The sequence below is a fragment of the Rosa rugosa genome, chromosome 6 (assembly GCF_958449725.1).
Source record: "Rosa rugosa chromosome 6, drRosRugo1.1, whole genome shotgun sequence".
Taxonomy (NCBI): Eukaryota; Viridiplantae; Streptophyta; class Magnoliopsida; order Rosales; family Rosaceae; genus Rosa; species Rosa rugosa.
Window position 1 is genome coordinate 20957767 of NC_084825.1, and position 17065 is coordinate 20974831.

At 39.9% G+C, this 17065-nt stretch overlaps 1 protein-coding gene and 2 pseudogenes across 1 annotated transcript; 1 reads left to right on the top strand and 2 right to left on the bottom strand.

The window, feature by feature from the left end:
* The first annotated feature begins 10806 nt into the window (after positions 1-10806).
* On the top strand, positions 10807-11183 carry LOC133716367 (uncharacterized). Its single transcript, XM_062143078.1, has one exon. The coding sequence runs from the start codon at positions 10809-10811 to the stop codon at positions 11181-11183; it is 375 nt and encodes a 124-aa protein (XP_061999062.1). The 5' UTR covers positions 10807-10808.
* A 2020-nt stretch (positions 11184-13203) lies between these two features.
* LOC133716368 (spermidine synthase 1-like) lies at positions 13204-16291 on the bottom strand (annotated as a pseudogene).
* A 71-nt stretch (positions 16292-16362) lies between these two features.
* LOC133716369 (nifU-like protein 1, chloroplastic) lies at positions 16363-17065 on the bottom strand (annotated as a pseudogene).

The window sequence follows — 17065 nt, forward strand, 5'->3', positions numbered from 1 at the left end:
AAAAAAAAATTATGTCGTCTGAAAAACCCAGACGACATAAAACAAAACTTATGTCGTCTGATGTGTGTCGTCTGAAGGCCTTTTTGGCATAGTGTTTGTGCCACTTCAGGATTTTTAGAGTAATTCTAACCATAGCCAGCCAGCTGATAAGCAGAAATTGTTATATATCTTTTTCTGATTGTGGAAATTCATATGACATTTCTTAAGCTTTCATATATATATTTTGTATCAAATTATTATTATACTATGCTTTGATGAGCCCTTCGAAAGGGTGAAGATTCATTTAGCTGTGTCAAAGCCAATGAAACAGAAATAAAATGGATGATGCTGGAGTCTGGACTGATTCATCTAACAAGTTACAACTTTATTTCTACCGATCGTCCCCTCTTCAGAAATAACATGAATGATGATGTGGAATATACTGTCATTCGTTTTCTACTTAGTAATTCAATTCTAAGCCCGATGTCGCTGCTAATTGCATCTTTCTCAATGATTGATCTCTTCCTCTTGATCATGGTGATCATTATCATAGTGTGAAGAGAGCTATATTCATGTTTAGTTTCTGCCTGAAATTTAGCTTAGGAATTACAGCACATCAAAGCTTATACCGGCCAAATCTGGCTTAGCAAGCATAACTTTCAAATCCTTAGTTAGCAAGTAATGGCCCCCATGACTTACTACATTACAAAATAACGATTGCTTGACAACTCTTCCACTACTGAAAGCACATCTCTCTCATACTTCACACTTGCCAATACTCCCCCTCGCTTCCATTTAAGCCATATATATGTAACTGTTTAAGGAAAACTGAATTGGGAGAGAATTGAATCGTGCTTTGATTGATAATAGGGGCCTCTTTATATAGAGGATTACAAGCATAGAGATAGAGTTGTACATGGAAACATAATCGTACATTGATTGGATATCTCCTAAGATTCTCCGAGAATATCTCTAATATAAACCCTATTTCAACTAGAGCAAGTAAGCTTGAGTTCGGGGCCAGACACATATTCTGGATTTACTTGAACACTCCCCCTTGTGTCGCCCAAACGTGGTGCTTCTCTCGTTGCCTCGTTAAAAACCTTTCCGAGTAACAAAAACCCAGTGGGACAAAAATAACCTCGGTCGAAGGGGAAAAAGAGCACAACACACCCTTCACGTTTCGAGACCATACATGTAGACATCTCCCCCTGATGACAACGGTCATGGGAGTTCGGATAACTTCCGCCAAAGATGCTACCAACATGTTTCTCAAAAGTGAAATTTAGGCAATGACTTAGTGAGCAAGTCTGCCACAGTGCCACACTGTCCTCAGATCTTGAGGCGAGTCTGTTGTTGCTGATTATGCTTGGTGTTGTCGCTTTTGATGTAGCCTTTGCTTCTTTATTCAAAACAAGCAGCATTATCTTAAATGCTCGTAGGCTCATCTGTGGTAGACTTCAAACCACAATTGTTTTGAACATGCGTAATTATGGATCCAGTCCATATACATTCACGAACCACTTTGTGAAGAGCAATAATCTCTGCATTGTTCGAAGATATAGCGACTAGGGTCTATTTCTGTAGACCTCCAAGATATCACAGTCTTTACCCATGGTGAACACTTAACCATTTTGGGAATGACCTTTGTGTGGGTCAGAGAGATACCCAACATCAGCAAAACCTTCCAAAACACATGTCGTTTTGGGATGGAGATAGTGGACGCAGGCCAGTGTTGGCGGCGTTCCTGGTGTGTGATGGGTCCGAATCCATCATCTATTTGTAGGGATAGAACAAACTCATATCAGTCATACATCTCAAGTATCGAAAGATATCTTTTACACCAATCCAATGGCGTCGCATTGGCGCAGAGCTATATCTAGCTAACAAGTTCACTGCAAATAAGATGTCTGGTCTTATGCATTGAGCTAAGTACAATAATGCGCCTATTGTACTTAACTAGGGCATTACTGCCCCTAGCGCATCTTCGTCATCATCCTTCGAACGAAGAGGATCCTTTTCAGGATAAATACTACGGACGATCATGGGGGTGCTTGAAGGCTTGAACTTGTCAAAATGCCTAAGCATCTATCAACACGATGCTCAAGTTCCAAACCGAGACATAATCGTGTTCTCCCATAATCCTTCATCTCAAAATCGGATTTCAAGTGTTCAGCGGTTTTCCTTAACTCTTTAAGGGATTCCAATGAAGATCATGTCCAACATGAACCGCGATAAAATCCGAAACTTGTTATGAAAATGCGCGGGCATATCCCCTCCCAATTAAGTAGTCATCTTAGTGAGCGTTTCAACCTTATTGTAAACGCGCTCCGTGGTCTAGAGCCACATGACTTGGATAAATAAAGGTCACCATGAACCTTCATGTACATTCCCTATCTAGATCCCCATAGAGATACGTAGTGACCACATTTGTAAGCTGCTTGTTCAGTTATTCGGAAACTACCAAACTGATAGGGTAGTGGAGTGCAATGACATCCATTACGAGAGAATATGTCTCATCGTAGTCGATTCCAGGGCGTTTTGCGAGAAGCCTTGCGCCATAAGGCGAGATTGCCATCTCTTTTTCTCATCACGCTTTCTAACGAAGACCCATTAGTCAATAGGTTTTATGTTAGGAGGTGTTGGCATCATTGGCTCAAAAAACCTTCCTTTTCGTTAGAGAATCCATCTTAACCTGGATCGCATCTTTCCATTTAGGCCAAATTTCTCTATGTTGGCATTCATTCATCAACAGAGTGTGGTTCGATATCATCAGACTCAACAAACTCATGCGCAACTACATCATCAATTATAATGGAGTTTCTATCCCACGTGTCATGTACACTAGTGTAAGTTTCATAGAGCTCTATATTCTCATGAATAAGTTCTGACGTTGAGGCGTCCCCCAACGATAACCATAACCCAGAAGATACTCATGAGACGGATTTTGAGTGTCGATGATCAAAGGATTGGAGTGTGCCAAAGTATCCTTCGGACCCACGGGTCTCCCATGCATCCTAATAGGGGCCGTGACTTGTAACGCCAGAGTGCCACTCTCATTGGCATTGGCGCCATGCCTACCTCCGTGTAGGGTGGTACTACGTCCTCTCGTAGGGACGACCTTCCTTGCAGGCATGTTTGCAGCATATTTGTGTGATCTCGTCACTTTAGTAGGGATCGAGATGAGACATAGTGGGGACAGACCACGACAATTCATGTCGTTCCTGCTGAATATCTGTGTTCTTATCTCCCCCTAACGATGGGAAGACTGTCTCATCAAAGTGACATCAGCAAATCTAGCAGTAAAGAGATCGCCTAGCAAGGGCATGAAGTGGCGGACGATTGTTGGAGTCTCAAATCCAACGTAGTTGCCCATTCGTCTGTGAGGACCCATCATAGAGCGCTGTGGCGCTGCAATTGGCACATAAATAGCACACTCAATATGCGTAAGTACGATACTTGTACCCAGTCACTAGCTGTAACGCAGAGGTAGATTGAGTGGCGGTGGGTCGTAGACGAATTAGCATAGCTGCATGTGATATTGCATCACCCAAGAGGATATGAGGAGATTGGTGCGCATTACCAATGTCCTGACTACCATCGTAGTCGTTTTCGCGAGACCATTTGGGTGTGTTCATGGGAATATGATGTCCAACATCAGTCCCAATGCAATAACCATCGAAAGTCTTCGATGTAAACTCTCTAGCAGCGTCAAGTCCAATTGACGGAATAGGATGATCCGGGGAGTGAGCCCGTTGTTGTATGATATGTGCTAGGAGTGTAGCATAAACAGCATTTACAAGTGGACAATGGCACAACACGTGACCAGCGTGTTTGCGTGTCAACCAACATCATGAGATATTTAAACGTCCGCAAGTTGGTTGAACTAGTCCACAGAATCCCTACGGATTCTATGTAAGAACATAATGAGAATTTTCATATCCTTTGCATAGGACGGTCTCAGTCCTAATTTCCCTAAGGAATGGGCTTTGTAAAACGAGCGAGATGCTTTAGAAGCAACCAATGAGAATTTTGGTTAGGCCTGAGCGTCTGAAACACTATTTAAAGCAAGTTGGTGATTGCAACATCACCTAGGGCACCATCACCATGATGGACGCCATCCATGGCGTCATGGATAGGGACTGCGCCAGCCCTAGGCTGGTGGTGGACAGAGGCGGTGCCCTAGGCAGCTGCGTCGGTCACACTTAGTCTAGAAATCAACTTTTGATTGATGCTTCATTTCGCTCTAAAGAAATGATGTCCATGTGAAGTCTTTAGTAGACGGATCATCATATCATGACTAGGATGATCTATCATGTCGTGACAAAGCCAATATGTGTCTAAATCCAAGAGATCTTCTCTCATAACTTTTATTGGATTAATAGCTCGAATAGTGACATAGAGTCCACTAGAGAGACACATAAACTTCTCTAAGATGCTCCTTTGTTCGCAATCATTAGAGGTATTGCAAAGGAACTCATTTCCGTTCTCTACATGCGTTTTCGCATGAAATCCGTTGGCTACTCATAGGTGCGATTTGCCCTAGGAGCGTAGAGAGTTTTTGCGACAGTAATCAAGGTGCCTTTTGGCAAGGGGAACTTGGGCTATTACATGTCCTTGAATTAATACTAATGGCCCAGCCATCGTAGTCACAAAGTCATATGCTCAGAATCAAAATGGAGTCATAATGAAAAGAACTCGAAATTTTATTCATAAGCCAACAGAGTTACATCATTGTCTCTTTGACCAAAGAAAATCTAATCCAAAATGCTAGCTAATGCAAAACAATGGTAGTCGTCTAACTTCTTTCGGTAATTCCAAAATAAATGTGACCAGGTGAGTAGAGAGATGTCGGTGGAGCAAGGCTCGCTTAAGTACCACTAATCTCAGAACCTTCCTAGACATCACACTTACTTTGGGTGAGCCTACTTTGAAGAAAGACCAAACCATTGGCATTTACTACAAAAATATATGGCAATTGCCTATTACATCTCTTGGAAAAATAAAGACTTAAATAGAATTGGCAATCTATTGATCCCAGCCAGATTTGTAGTCTTCAACCCTTCACTCTAGATCATCTTTTTGATCTTCTCGTTCCACATAGTAAGCTTCTCTTGCTTCACAATATGCTTTGTAGGCAGTGACAATTTCTTCACGAGCTCTACAAATGTGTGCCCAATGATCAGACACTCCACATCGAGAACATACATCTCTTTGCTCAAACTACATTTATTGAGGCGCTTTGAAAGCGTCATTTAGATGGCTCTTAGTGTTGGTGGCGCCACCAACATGGCCAGAGGCGTTGCCCCCCTTTCTCTTTCCACGTTGACCTCTTCAGATCCGTGTTCGCCTATTTTGGCGATTACCTTCCCAAGTAGAGCGATTATATGGACCAGAAAGTGTAGAAGTATCCCTAAGGTTAGGGTTTCGCTATTGGCGTCTTCTCTTAGGGGCGCGACTATAATTGGATTTCGGAATATGCTCTATTTCCACGGATCTCGAATTATAGTTCTTCACAAGGATATTATCATGCTTTTCAGTGACATTCGTAGCTCCAATGAGCTCATGAAACCTTGTGATCCGTCCTGCAGTAACATCAATTCGATAGTTCTTAGCAACCATCAATGCAGAGACAGGGAATGTAGAGAGAGTCTTCTCAATCAACATCGCATTTGTGATCTCTTTACCATAGAATTCCATTAAGGATTTAATGCGAAGTGCTTCCGAGTTGTAGTCAAGAACTGACTTGAAATCACAGAAGTGGAGGCTATGCCATCTCACTTCTAGGTCAGGGAGTCATGGACGTTGCCAAATCTTTCTTCGAGTGAGATCCACAGCCTTCTGGGGTCTTCTTCATTCATACACTCATACTGGAGCGAATCATCCATATGACGAGTCATTAGGATGATGGCTTTCGCCTTATTTTCCTCTAAGGCTGCTCTATTTGCTTACAAAGCTTGAGCTTGCTCAACAGTTAGCACGTCCTGGCTAGGCTCGAGAATCGTATCTAGGATTTCATTGGCCTTGAGATGCTGGCGGACATCACGAACCCACGTGTGATATTCAGAGCCAGTTGTTCCCAATGCAGCAAAGTCCAATTTGTTCAGGTTACTCATCTTGAAAGAGAACAAGAAAAAGGGTTAGTTTCGGAGCGTAAAAGGCTACCACGAAAACATATAAAATTCCTTAGCGTAATCGCTTCCAATAAATTAAATTCCAGGAGGTATTGGATTGGATCGAAACAATGACGTAAGTGGTCGATCATAAATTCTCTACAAACTCTAAGTTTGGAGATCTCAACAAGCTCCAAGCTCAGAGTGAGCACGAACCCCCACAGTTCGGTTTAATTAGGTCTCTCCTATGATGAAGAAAGAGGGGTAGAAGAAGGGAGTTTGCAAGTCCCCGAAAAAGAAGAGAAATTGAATTAAAAAAACTCTAAAAAATGGGAACGTTTAGTAAAAAATACCTTGAAATAGGTCGCCGGAAAATTTGGCTGGAAAATGGTCGGAAAAGTGCCCGGAAAATAGCCGGAAAAGTCGTCGGAAAACTGGCCGGAAAAGTTGTCGGCGGTCATTGACCGGCGTTGACCATTGACAGGTGTTGACTGCTGACCGAGTTTGACCAATGAGCTGACCTAGCTGACGTGGCAGTAAGGTCCGTGCTGACGTGGCAGTGGGTTGGGCTTTGACTGCTTCTGGGCTTCTCCCTTTTTTTTTTTTTCTTTTCTTTCTCTTTTCTTCTCTTTTCTGCCGGTTTTCTGCAGAAGGTTCAGTCGGCCGGTTCACTCACTTTTAGGCCGGTTTTTGTGATTTTTCTTCCGGTTCCTGAATCCTCATATTGACAGGTATCTGCTGACAAAATTTGGTTGAAATTGGATGTCCGGAATATGGTGAACCGGTAGAATATTTGTTGCGGGTTGTATCGAGCTTCCGGTGGCCGGTTCGGTAGGTTTCCGGCCGGTTCTTGGGGTGGCGCCGCCGGTTCTGGACTCCTGGGATCGAGGGCTTTAAGGTTTGAGGTGGAGGTAGAAAAGGTTTCAAGGTTTTGTATTCGAATTTGGGGTTTAGCTTCTTGAATCAGGGTTTGGCTATTTGTTTCAGGGTTAGGGCTTCTTGCTGATAACGTGTTTAAGGAAAACTGAATTGTGAGAGAATTGAATTGTGCTTTCATTGATAATAGGGGCCTCTTTATATAGAGGATTACAAGCATAGAGATAAAGTTGTACATGGAAACATAATCGTACATTGATTGGATATCTCCTAAGATTCTCCGAGAATATCTCTAATATAAACCCTATTTCAACTAGAGCAAGTAACCTTGAGTTCAGGCCAGACACATATTCTAGATTTACTTGAACAGTAACCAAATAATACCTGTAATTTCCACTTACGAAAATATATATATATGAGAAATTTTTTTCACACCCCTTTAAATACTAAATACACATCTCTTAAGAATTTTAAACATACTTTTTGCATAATTATGGCTCTCTCCCCAAACCCTAGCCTTTGGAGCTCTACGCTCTATCAATGGCGGCCTTCAATGGCCTCCGTCCTAAGCCACGTGATGTTGGCCTTCCAACACTGATCTTGTGTGGCGACCACCAAATTTAGCCCTAAACCTTGTATCATCATGTTTGCTTCTCACCGGAGTAAGATGGATGTTGTGAATAAGATGGACTAGCAGGCTGATCTAATGCAACCCAAGGTTCGGTGGGTGAGAGATTGGTGGTTCCAGGTTCGTCCGTCTAGAGGCCGACTTAAGGCCGACCTATACTTGGCGAGATTGGCGACGATGGAGAGTAAGGTTACAGATCAAGGCTGGTTGACTGCTTCTGGTAATCAGTATGAAGGACTGGTATGGCAGTCGGGTAGGGCTGGCGGAGTTTGGTTGCATATCATTCATGGCAGCCGAATACTGCATTTGTTCGGAGTAGGACGATTGCACGCAAACCTGAACGACGATGGCATTGACCATGGGTCTCGCCATAGGGCTACAATGTGAGGAGCATGAAGCAAGGAGCAGATCGAAGGGGAGGCGCAGTGAGGCAGAGCAATTTTCTGCGGCGACAATGGTGGATGATGCTGATTGTGGGGTAGCGGCGATGATGGAGGACACGGTCAAACATGGTGGTGTAGCCAAAGTGCCCTGTTTTCTTTGGGTGCCAAATCAGACTGGAGGCCCAACTCAGTCTAGGTGTCCAAAATTTTTTGGGTGGTCAAATTACATCCAAATTGGGGGTAAAAAATCATGGCTTCTGGTCCTATTGGGTTTCATATTTGGGATCCAGGAGAATTAGCCCGACTAATCATTCTATCTGTAGTGGGTCTATGTACTATGTTTATGTTTTATAGTGTTATAAGCTGGTTAGGAATAAGTGAGCACTGGTTGTCTAATGAGTAGTGCTAGCATACCACGTCTTAAACTTGCCCTAGAGTTGGTGAGGGAAGGTATGTATTCGTGCAATTCTGACTTGAGTTAAATGAAATTGATGACAAGAAATTCTTAGGTGGGGGTTTCCCCACCACGTGGCTTTAGGGCCAACCAATCAGAAGAAAGAAAATTTTCTCTCTTTTCTGAAACTGCCCCTACTCTCTAAAGTGCAATACCCAAAACACCCCCTGCTGGGCAGTGATTGGTCTGCCCCATCACGTGGCCGGTGGTCGTGCGGTTGCCCCACACAAGACCTCCTCATTGATGACTTTGGTTCAAAAAAAAAAAACACATATCTTTTTTCATACACCCAACATCAAATTTTAAGAGTACGTTAAAGTACCAAAAGAGACATTTATATCCAAACTAAAGAAACATCTGCATTTTTTTTTGGTTTCTAGGTTAGGTAAACAAAACGACTAATGGTACAAGAGCAATTCATGTGTAATGAAATTTGCCAAAAAAAAAAAAAAGAGTACAAGAGCAATTAATGGTACAATTCCAGGAAGGAGTACTTGTTGCATTGGGTATCAATGAATTCAAGCATCTACAAGACCAACACAACAATGAATCTAATTAATCTGATGCTAATATAAGGACAAACCTTCTCATCCATTCATACTCATTCTGAGCACCTAAGAGTAAAAAAAAAAACAAGAAATCAAATGAACGAACACAACTAAGTGAGGACTCTGTTGCTGCTAGGTACAGACTGAGGACCTCGTGTAGTACGTGAACAAACTAAAGAAACTCTTAATTAGTTAGACCATACATGAACTAGACCGAGCATATTGCCAGTATAGATCTCGTTGCGCTCTTCATCATAGAAGAGAGCAGTATAATCTTCCAATGTCATGCAATGTGCAATGATTCTCAATTAATTCACTATGCATGGGATTGAGCCTTCCTATCAATTACTTCAATTAATCCTCTGTTCTTAAGTCATATATATAGTCTGTTTGTTCTTATCGAGTTTTTTTTTTAATTATTTTTTAATTTTTTTATCAAGTTAAGATGGTATAAATAAAAAAAGGGATGTGTATTTAGTGAATAGGTATGGTGTATTGTGAATGGGGATAATTTAGGATGAGAAATTTTTTTTTTTTTTGAGGAAAATGGAATATATTCCAATGATCGAAAAGATCATAACGACCGTACATGGTCAATCTAGGGGATCCGGAGATCACCCATTACATTCATTGCTCAACTGACTGCACAATCAGTCAAACTAAAACCCGAAAGGGAATGCAAGAACTAAAAACCAAGAAGGAAAATGCAAAACTAAAAACCAAAAGGAAAATGCCAAAACTAACTAAATTTATTCTAACATAACCTTAGTTTCTCCGCATCTGCCTTGATTAGCTTGGGGCCTAAGACCATCTTGGTGTACCCTTCCACCCGTCAATGCAGTGAACAGCCTTGATATAGGGTCATGTTGAGCCCAGCCTGCAACAAGCCTATCAAAAGGCTCGACCCAGCTTCTGCCCAAATCAGAAAGAGGAGGGAAAGTGGGCTAGCTTAAGTCCAAAGCCCAGCCCAACTCCCACTGCCCTCACTCTGAAGTTTGGACCGGATAGCACCGGAACCGTGGTAGGCTTGTCGGAGCCGCTACTATCCTGACACAACCGACCTCTGCCATTCCAGCACTTCCGGCGGTCGGCCTCTCCCTTCAACCATTAGAAAAACGCGACGGAGCCTGGTGTGGGTGGTCACCAAACCTCACTGGAACTCAATTCCGCCTCCAAGCCTCGACCCGACTTCGCTCCCAAATCCGCTGCACACATCTGATCACCACCGCCGATCCACGTTTGCAACAACTGCACGCACACCAATCCAAAACCCGACGTCGACACCAGTCCGATCACCGCGCGTCAAAATTCTGCCTCGAGTCTGCGACCTTGGCCTCTCCACTGCAATTCGACGGGAAAAGTCTTCCCCGCTTGCTCTACCGAACCGAGATAGCGACGCCGGAGCGTCAAAGGCAAACGAAGAAAGCCGCCGCCCTGCTTCACGAAACTAGGGTTTCGAAATCTAGCTCCATGAAAAGTGGAGCGCTCTTCTTAGGAAGGGAAGTATGAGATTGTGTTTCTAGTACAATGTTGAATTAAAAAGGTTAATATGTGGTGTATTAAGTAGAAGATGTGTATCCAGTATGTGTGTGTGTGTGTGTATATATATATATATATATTAAAATAGCTGTAGAACATGTCACATGACTCACATCCAGAATTCTAACACGCCAATGACTCAATCATTCTCTAACACGCTTTCTAGTGACCCACAAAGTCATACCAGTTTCTTGCTCAAGAATCTTCTCAGTTCTATAAAAGGAAGCCCTAGCCTCTTCATTAGTCACCACCGGCCATATTCATTTCCAACAAGACAACATTGTAGTCATGGGTAGAGTCAGGAGTTTGTCACTTGTAAGCCACCTGAAGAAAGCAGTGAAGAAAGTGAGACTCATTTTTCTTGGCCTTAAACTACAGAGGTGGCGCATAGCTTCAGTTCTTGGATGCGCTGCAACTAAAAGGCGGTGTTTGAGCTTCAATGACAGATTGGGTATGGAGGGCTGCATAGAAGTTGATACATCTGATTATCAGAATAGCTCCCACTTGAGAAGAATTCATAGCACAATTAGTCGTTCTTCTTCGATTGATTATGAGGATGTTGATCAAAGGGCTGATGCTTTCATTGCTAATTTTCGACGGCAGCTCAGATTAGAGAGACAGGTTTCTCTGGAGCTACGCTACTGCCGGAGGGAGAGCATTTAGAGACAACAAGGGAGTTCATTGTTTTGTTTAGCTTTATTTTCAAAGAACTAAGGATGTACAAATTTGATTCATTTATTGCTACTACTACTACAGTTAATAAGGAAGAAGAATTATGGGGTTGAAGTAATATATTGTTATTAGTTGGATTGAATTCTTTTACTTGTGTAGCCTCACTACTAGGATTTTTGCCTTTTACATCGGCCAGAAACCGATGTTAAAAAAAAAACCATCCGATGTCTTAGTGGGTGATGTTAAAGATCACGAACAAAAAGACATCGGTCAAAAACCGATGTCCAGTTCAACAATAGACATCGAATAATCTTATGGAACCGATGTAAAACAGTTATTATGCTGACATATTAGTGTGTTTAGATATTGTTAAACCTTCATATTTTGGCATTTAATGCTTAATGAAGCATAGGTCCAATAGCAGAAGTATTCATTTTAACATCGTTATTCATATTAGAAACGATGTTTTATATGGTATCAGACATCGGATTCTTTTCATTTTGCCTGTCGTTTATGAGGTTCACGCATATATTCCATATATCCTACTATTTAAGATTCAATCTACATTCCTTAGTATATAATAAACGATGTGCATTATTATAATAAACATCGTTTCCTTTTATGGAGCGATGTCCATTTTACTATATTACATCAGGTTTTAGGTTAACAACGATGTCCATATTAATATTAGACATCGTTTCCCAAATTGTAAATCGATGTCCACATTGATTCCAGACATCGTTTTCCAAATTGTAAATCGATGTCCACATTGATTCCAGACATCGTTTCCCAAATTGTAAATCGATTTCCCGAATTGTAAATCGATGTCCACATTGATTCCAGACATCGTTTCCCAAATTGAAAATCGATGTCCACATTGATTCCAGACATCGTTCCATGTAGTTTACATCGACGTCAATTAGTTTTGTAAACATCGCTTCTTACTCTATACGTCGTTATCCATGAAAAACGAGACATCGATTTTAGTTTCAAAATTGATGTATTGTCTCATTATTGACATCGTTTTTGTAGTTTAACAAAGATTTGAAACAGGAGTATATACATCATATCCTTATATGAGATGATGTCCAGAAAATTTGTAATTGCTGCTAAAATGAATGTAATCCACATTCGACAACATGAAATTTCGAATTAATTGAATATGGGGCATTGCATTAATTTCTGTCCAACATCAGAATTATTAATAGTTCCAAAAATAGGCAAAAACACCCTAACCTACATCAAGGCTAGCCCTAAATAGACTATTGCAATAACTATATGCAGTTTAGTTCACCTGCAACTGTACAACGTTCTACTTCAAAATGATTCTACAAAATCTAGCTAGCCTTACTCAAAATCACTTTGGTAGAGTCAGCATCTATAGCAAAGTCTGCAAATAGTCAGCTACTTCAATGCGGACCTCTTCAAGTTCCTCTTGGGTGTATACTTTCCGAGTCTTTGCTGCCCACTATGAATGTATTCAATAACATAAGTCATAATCAACGGGTAAATGCACTATTAATTTATAATTAAACCAAAGTTTCCATCAAACTATAATGCATATACCTTGGTCGGAAGTGAAACTATAATGTTTATTGTACAAAGTGGATTTGCCAGAAAGCGAAGTCATCCTACGAAAGGAAAAAAAGAAACATTAATATAAAAGTGCACCTCTATGCTGATATTATGGTTACACTACACGTGAAAGTGATGAATTTCTTTAACATAGCACCAACTCATCTAGGAATATACATTACATGTTAGCTATCAATAAGCTATGAATTTCTTTAACATAGCACCAATCAAGGTTTCCAATGAAGTAATGTGTTTGCCAAACAAATCAGCAGAGTTTCCATGTATAAACTCCAAGATACATAAGAGAATATTTTAACACTGGCCCTTAATATGCTACTTCATTAACATGAGAACTCTGAGCAAAAATCTGAATGACATACCTTTTGAAGAGAGAACACGATTACTGTGTTGCATGTCCACTATTTAGTATTTCGACATTGAACTGCTTGGGTATAGTGTCTATGGAAGGAATTTTATACATCCATGTACCATTAGAAATCACCAATCCCTCAGAATTTTCTATGTATTCTTCAAGCATGAAAAACCCAATTCCTTGAACAAAAGCACCTTCGATCTGCAAGCACCAACATTAAGGATTGAAATTCTTTTGCATAAGACCTACTGCCGATTCTGCCCAGATGTCATCTAGTATAAGACATAGCATTCAACATATCACTTTTAGAGTACATAAGATCCAAGTTAAATAAAGAACTCTATCTTTCAACTGATAACCATAGATTACTGCTTCACAAAAATATGAACTGAGCTATAAGAACATTTCCAGTAATTCAAAAGCAATTTATTCCCAGACAAAGAAGTTGCTTGGGTACAGAGAGGAAGAAGAGAACGAAATACCTTTCTTGGCAAGCTGCATTTGGAACTTCTCCTTCTTCTTCCGCTTCTTCAAACTCAAACTACAAAAGCACAGATTAGTTTTGGGATGATATCAATTCTGGTCTAAAGATTAGTTTTGGATGGGGTCTGTGACGATCAAACTTGGAAAAAATATTTTTTTTTTTTTTTAACTAAACAACAAAAAAGCTGAATGAAATTCAAAACTAAACCTCTTTTCACTGCAGCAGCTATTAAATGAAACCTACAATGAAAATCAATGTCATTTCAATTTCTAAACTGGCAAAAGCTAATTGTCCAAGCACACAATGCTTCGGAACCTTACTATTTTTAACAAACAACTAATTGAATGAATTGAAGCATGTTGCTATTAGGTATTATTGAATTGGATTGTTTCTTGAAAAATGGTTGATTATTTGAACTACTATCTACTTCTTTATAATACATGGTTGCAGACACTTCACTTATGTGTAACTACAAATAAAATTTTGAAAATTTTTCCAGCATGTTTGGTAATGTTCTGTTTTACAACCAAACTATGCAGTTCCATATCTAGCTCCGAAAACTACACGGGTAGCAAAGGAATGTTATAAAATTTATCTTAGGCCAAGATGAATATTGATTTCTTAGTATTACAGTATTACCTATGGGATCAGAAGAGTCCACAATTATTGCATCATAAGTTCCTGCTAGAACAGCCTTTGAAAATGCGACTCCTACAACATTAACATAGAGCTAATGAGGAAGCTGTTTGTATTAAAAAAAAAAAAAGGACGCATAGTTAGATAGAAGAAGAATGAGATGATCTTACCATCACCAACATGGAGTGTCACCCTGGGATCCTCATATCCAATAGCTACACGCAGTGGCGTAGCCAAAAATCTCACTTAGGAGGGTCAAACTTTATTAACTAACAAATTATACTCATTTACAGTCGTCCTCTAAAAATAACACAATGTTTTGCCCAAAAAAATATATATATATATTAGCATAGACCCTTAAGAAAATTTAGGTGTAATATTTCTTGTACTAATGCCGAAATTGAAAGATCCTTAAATCATGTTGAATAAATTTTGGGATTCAAGATGAACGATAAATATAGAAAAAATTATGTGTTACTTCAATTTAGCATATTAACAAAGAATCGTAAATATGCGCATATGGGCATATATCGATCAATAGGGTAAGAAAACCTTGAAAAGATCGATTCGTATTAATTAGATAAATGTAGTGTATTAATAGTGTTAAATATTATTTCATTCCATTAAAGTTCAAGGATAATTAAAACTAATTAAGATAAATTTGTATTGAATTTTGAAAATTGAGACTAATTAAGGATTTTTCAAAAATTGAGAAGGGTCAATTTTATTTCATTCCATTAAGGTTCATAGATCATTAACACTAATTAAAGGTTTTCCAAAAATTGAGAAGGGTCAATTGACCATTCTCGCCCTAGGCTAGCTACGCCCTTGGCTACACGAGGGAAAAACTGTTTTGAAACCTGGAATACAGAAGCAAGAACAATAAATTATTATTTCTCCTACAATTTCCCCAGTCCATTAGTACCTCAAAGGAGAACCACATGGTCACTTGCATGTTCTAGACAAATTGAATTACTCCAAGTGATGTAGCAGTGCATATAAATACATATGTATGTGTGTGTGTGACACACATATGACGTCTCTAGGCATGCATGAAATATTCCACCAGCTACTGGGGATAATATGATCATTTAACAGAAAACCAAGAATAAATCCAAAAGTTTCATTGTTTTTTTTTTTTTTTTAACTTGCATCAACAACCATCTTATCAATCTCACATATATCTATTTGCTTGACAGAATAATGACTAGCCACTTCCCTCAGTACACCACCATCTCCTCCACCGATAACCAAAACCTGAACAACACCAATTTAAAAAGATAATGAGTTGACAAGAAATTAAAATGAATGATACTACACCATATCGCACATCATCTTCTTAATGAATATTTGAAAAGACATAGAAACAAGGTTCACCAAAGTAGCTTCAACTCATTCGTAATGTTCTAAAAACAAAATAATTTGACAATTGTGTCAGTGTGTGTGTTTACTCTTTAGGAAAGAAGTGCATATTTCTAGTTTAGTCCTATGTTTCCCAGATAATAATATTACCTTCTTGGGGTTTGGAATTGGGCAGAGAGGAAGATGAGTAATCATTTCTTGATAGACACATTCATCCCTTTTTGTCAGCTGAATCACCCCATCTAGGACGAGAACCTTTCCATAGGTTGATGACTGTAAACAGAATATGTATCATCAATAATATATACAGATGACTAGAAATAAAGTGCCAATAACATCTTCAAAAGAGCAAGTCACCTGGAAGACCATCACATTCTAATAGTCCGATTTGCCTTGAAACAAAATTTTCTCTATCTTCAAGGAATGTGCCTTTCCTGCAATACATTAAATGTAAATCAATTTCCAAAAAGTATACAGCTGAGTCCTCTATCATTCTACCAGATAATGGGAAGATACAATAACCCAAACTAACGTACACTTGGACAAAAGCACATCTGAGAAACTGACAAAACTGAAAACCAACTCACCATGTCAAACATGATGGTGATTACCTATTTGAGTTAGAAAAACTGCACGTATTGCAATTGGCAACATGCTACCATATAGCATCAATAGTTCAAAATTCTTCGTCGGCCTCAATGTGTCGAGACTGCCTGCACTTACAATCATAAACTCACTCCTCACGAAAATCCATCGACACTGTATAAACATGTCGAGAAATCAAAAGCTATCACCTCAACTGTGGTCTCTCTGTTTTCTTTATCAAAGACTTGTTGAATATCCTTGAGTGCATCTCCAGACTTTTCTTTAAGCACTCGTTCAATCCCCATTTTCATGGTGGTTGTTGAGCTAGGACAGCTTCCACAAGCCCCTGTTTCAACATTAGAGGCCAATTCCTTTAAATTACAGATTCTCATTACCACAAACTGAAACTAAAACATTAACTTTGTTTCATGATCAAATTACATGTATGATTTGGAATTAACAGAACCCAAAACTCAGAATTGGGAAAACAAAACGGAAATGAAATCCTACCTTGGAGCTTGAGAGAAACGACGCCGTCTTTGACGGACACAACGTCGAAGTTTCCACCATAGTTGATGAGATAGGGGCGGACGTCCTTGAGAACCAAGTCAATGTTGGGAACTGTGAGCTCAAATTGCTTGGCCGAGTAGAGTCCCGGAGAAGAAGAAGAAGAAGAAGAAGACTCGGCGGCAGCGCTTGCATTCGAAGCTCTAATGGCAGAACAGAGAAAGATTCTTCTTTGAGGAGTTACACGGCACAGTTTTACAAGCATAAGTTGTGGGGATTGATGGGATTTTGCTGGATTTGAGAAGAAGGAATTGGGGTTTTGGGCAACCAGGAGAAATCAGAAGGAACCAT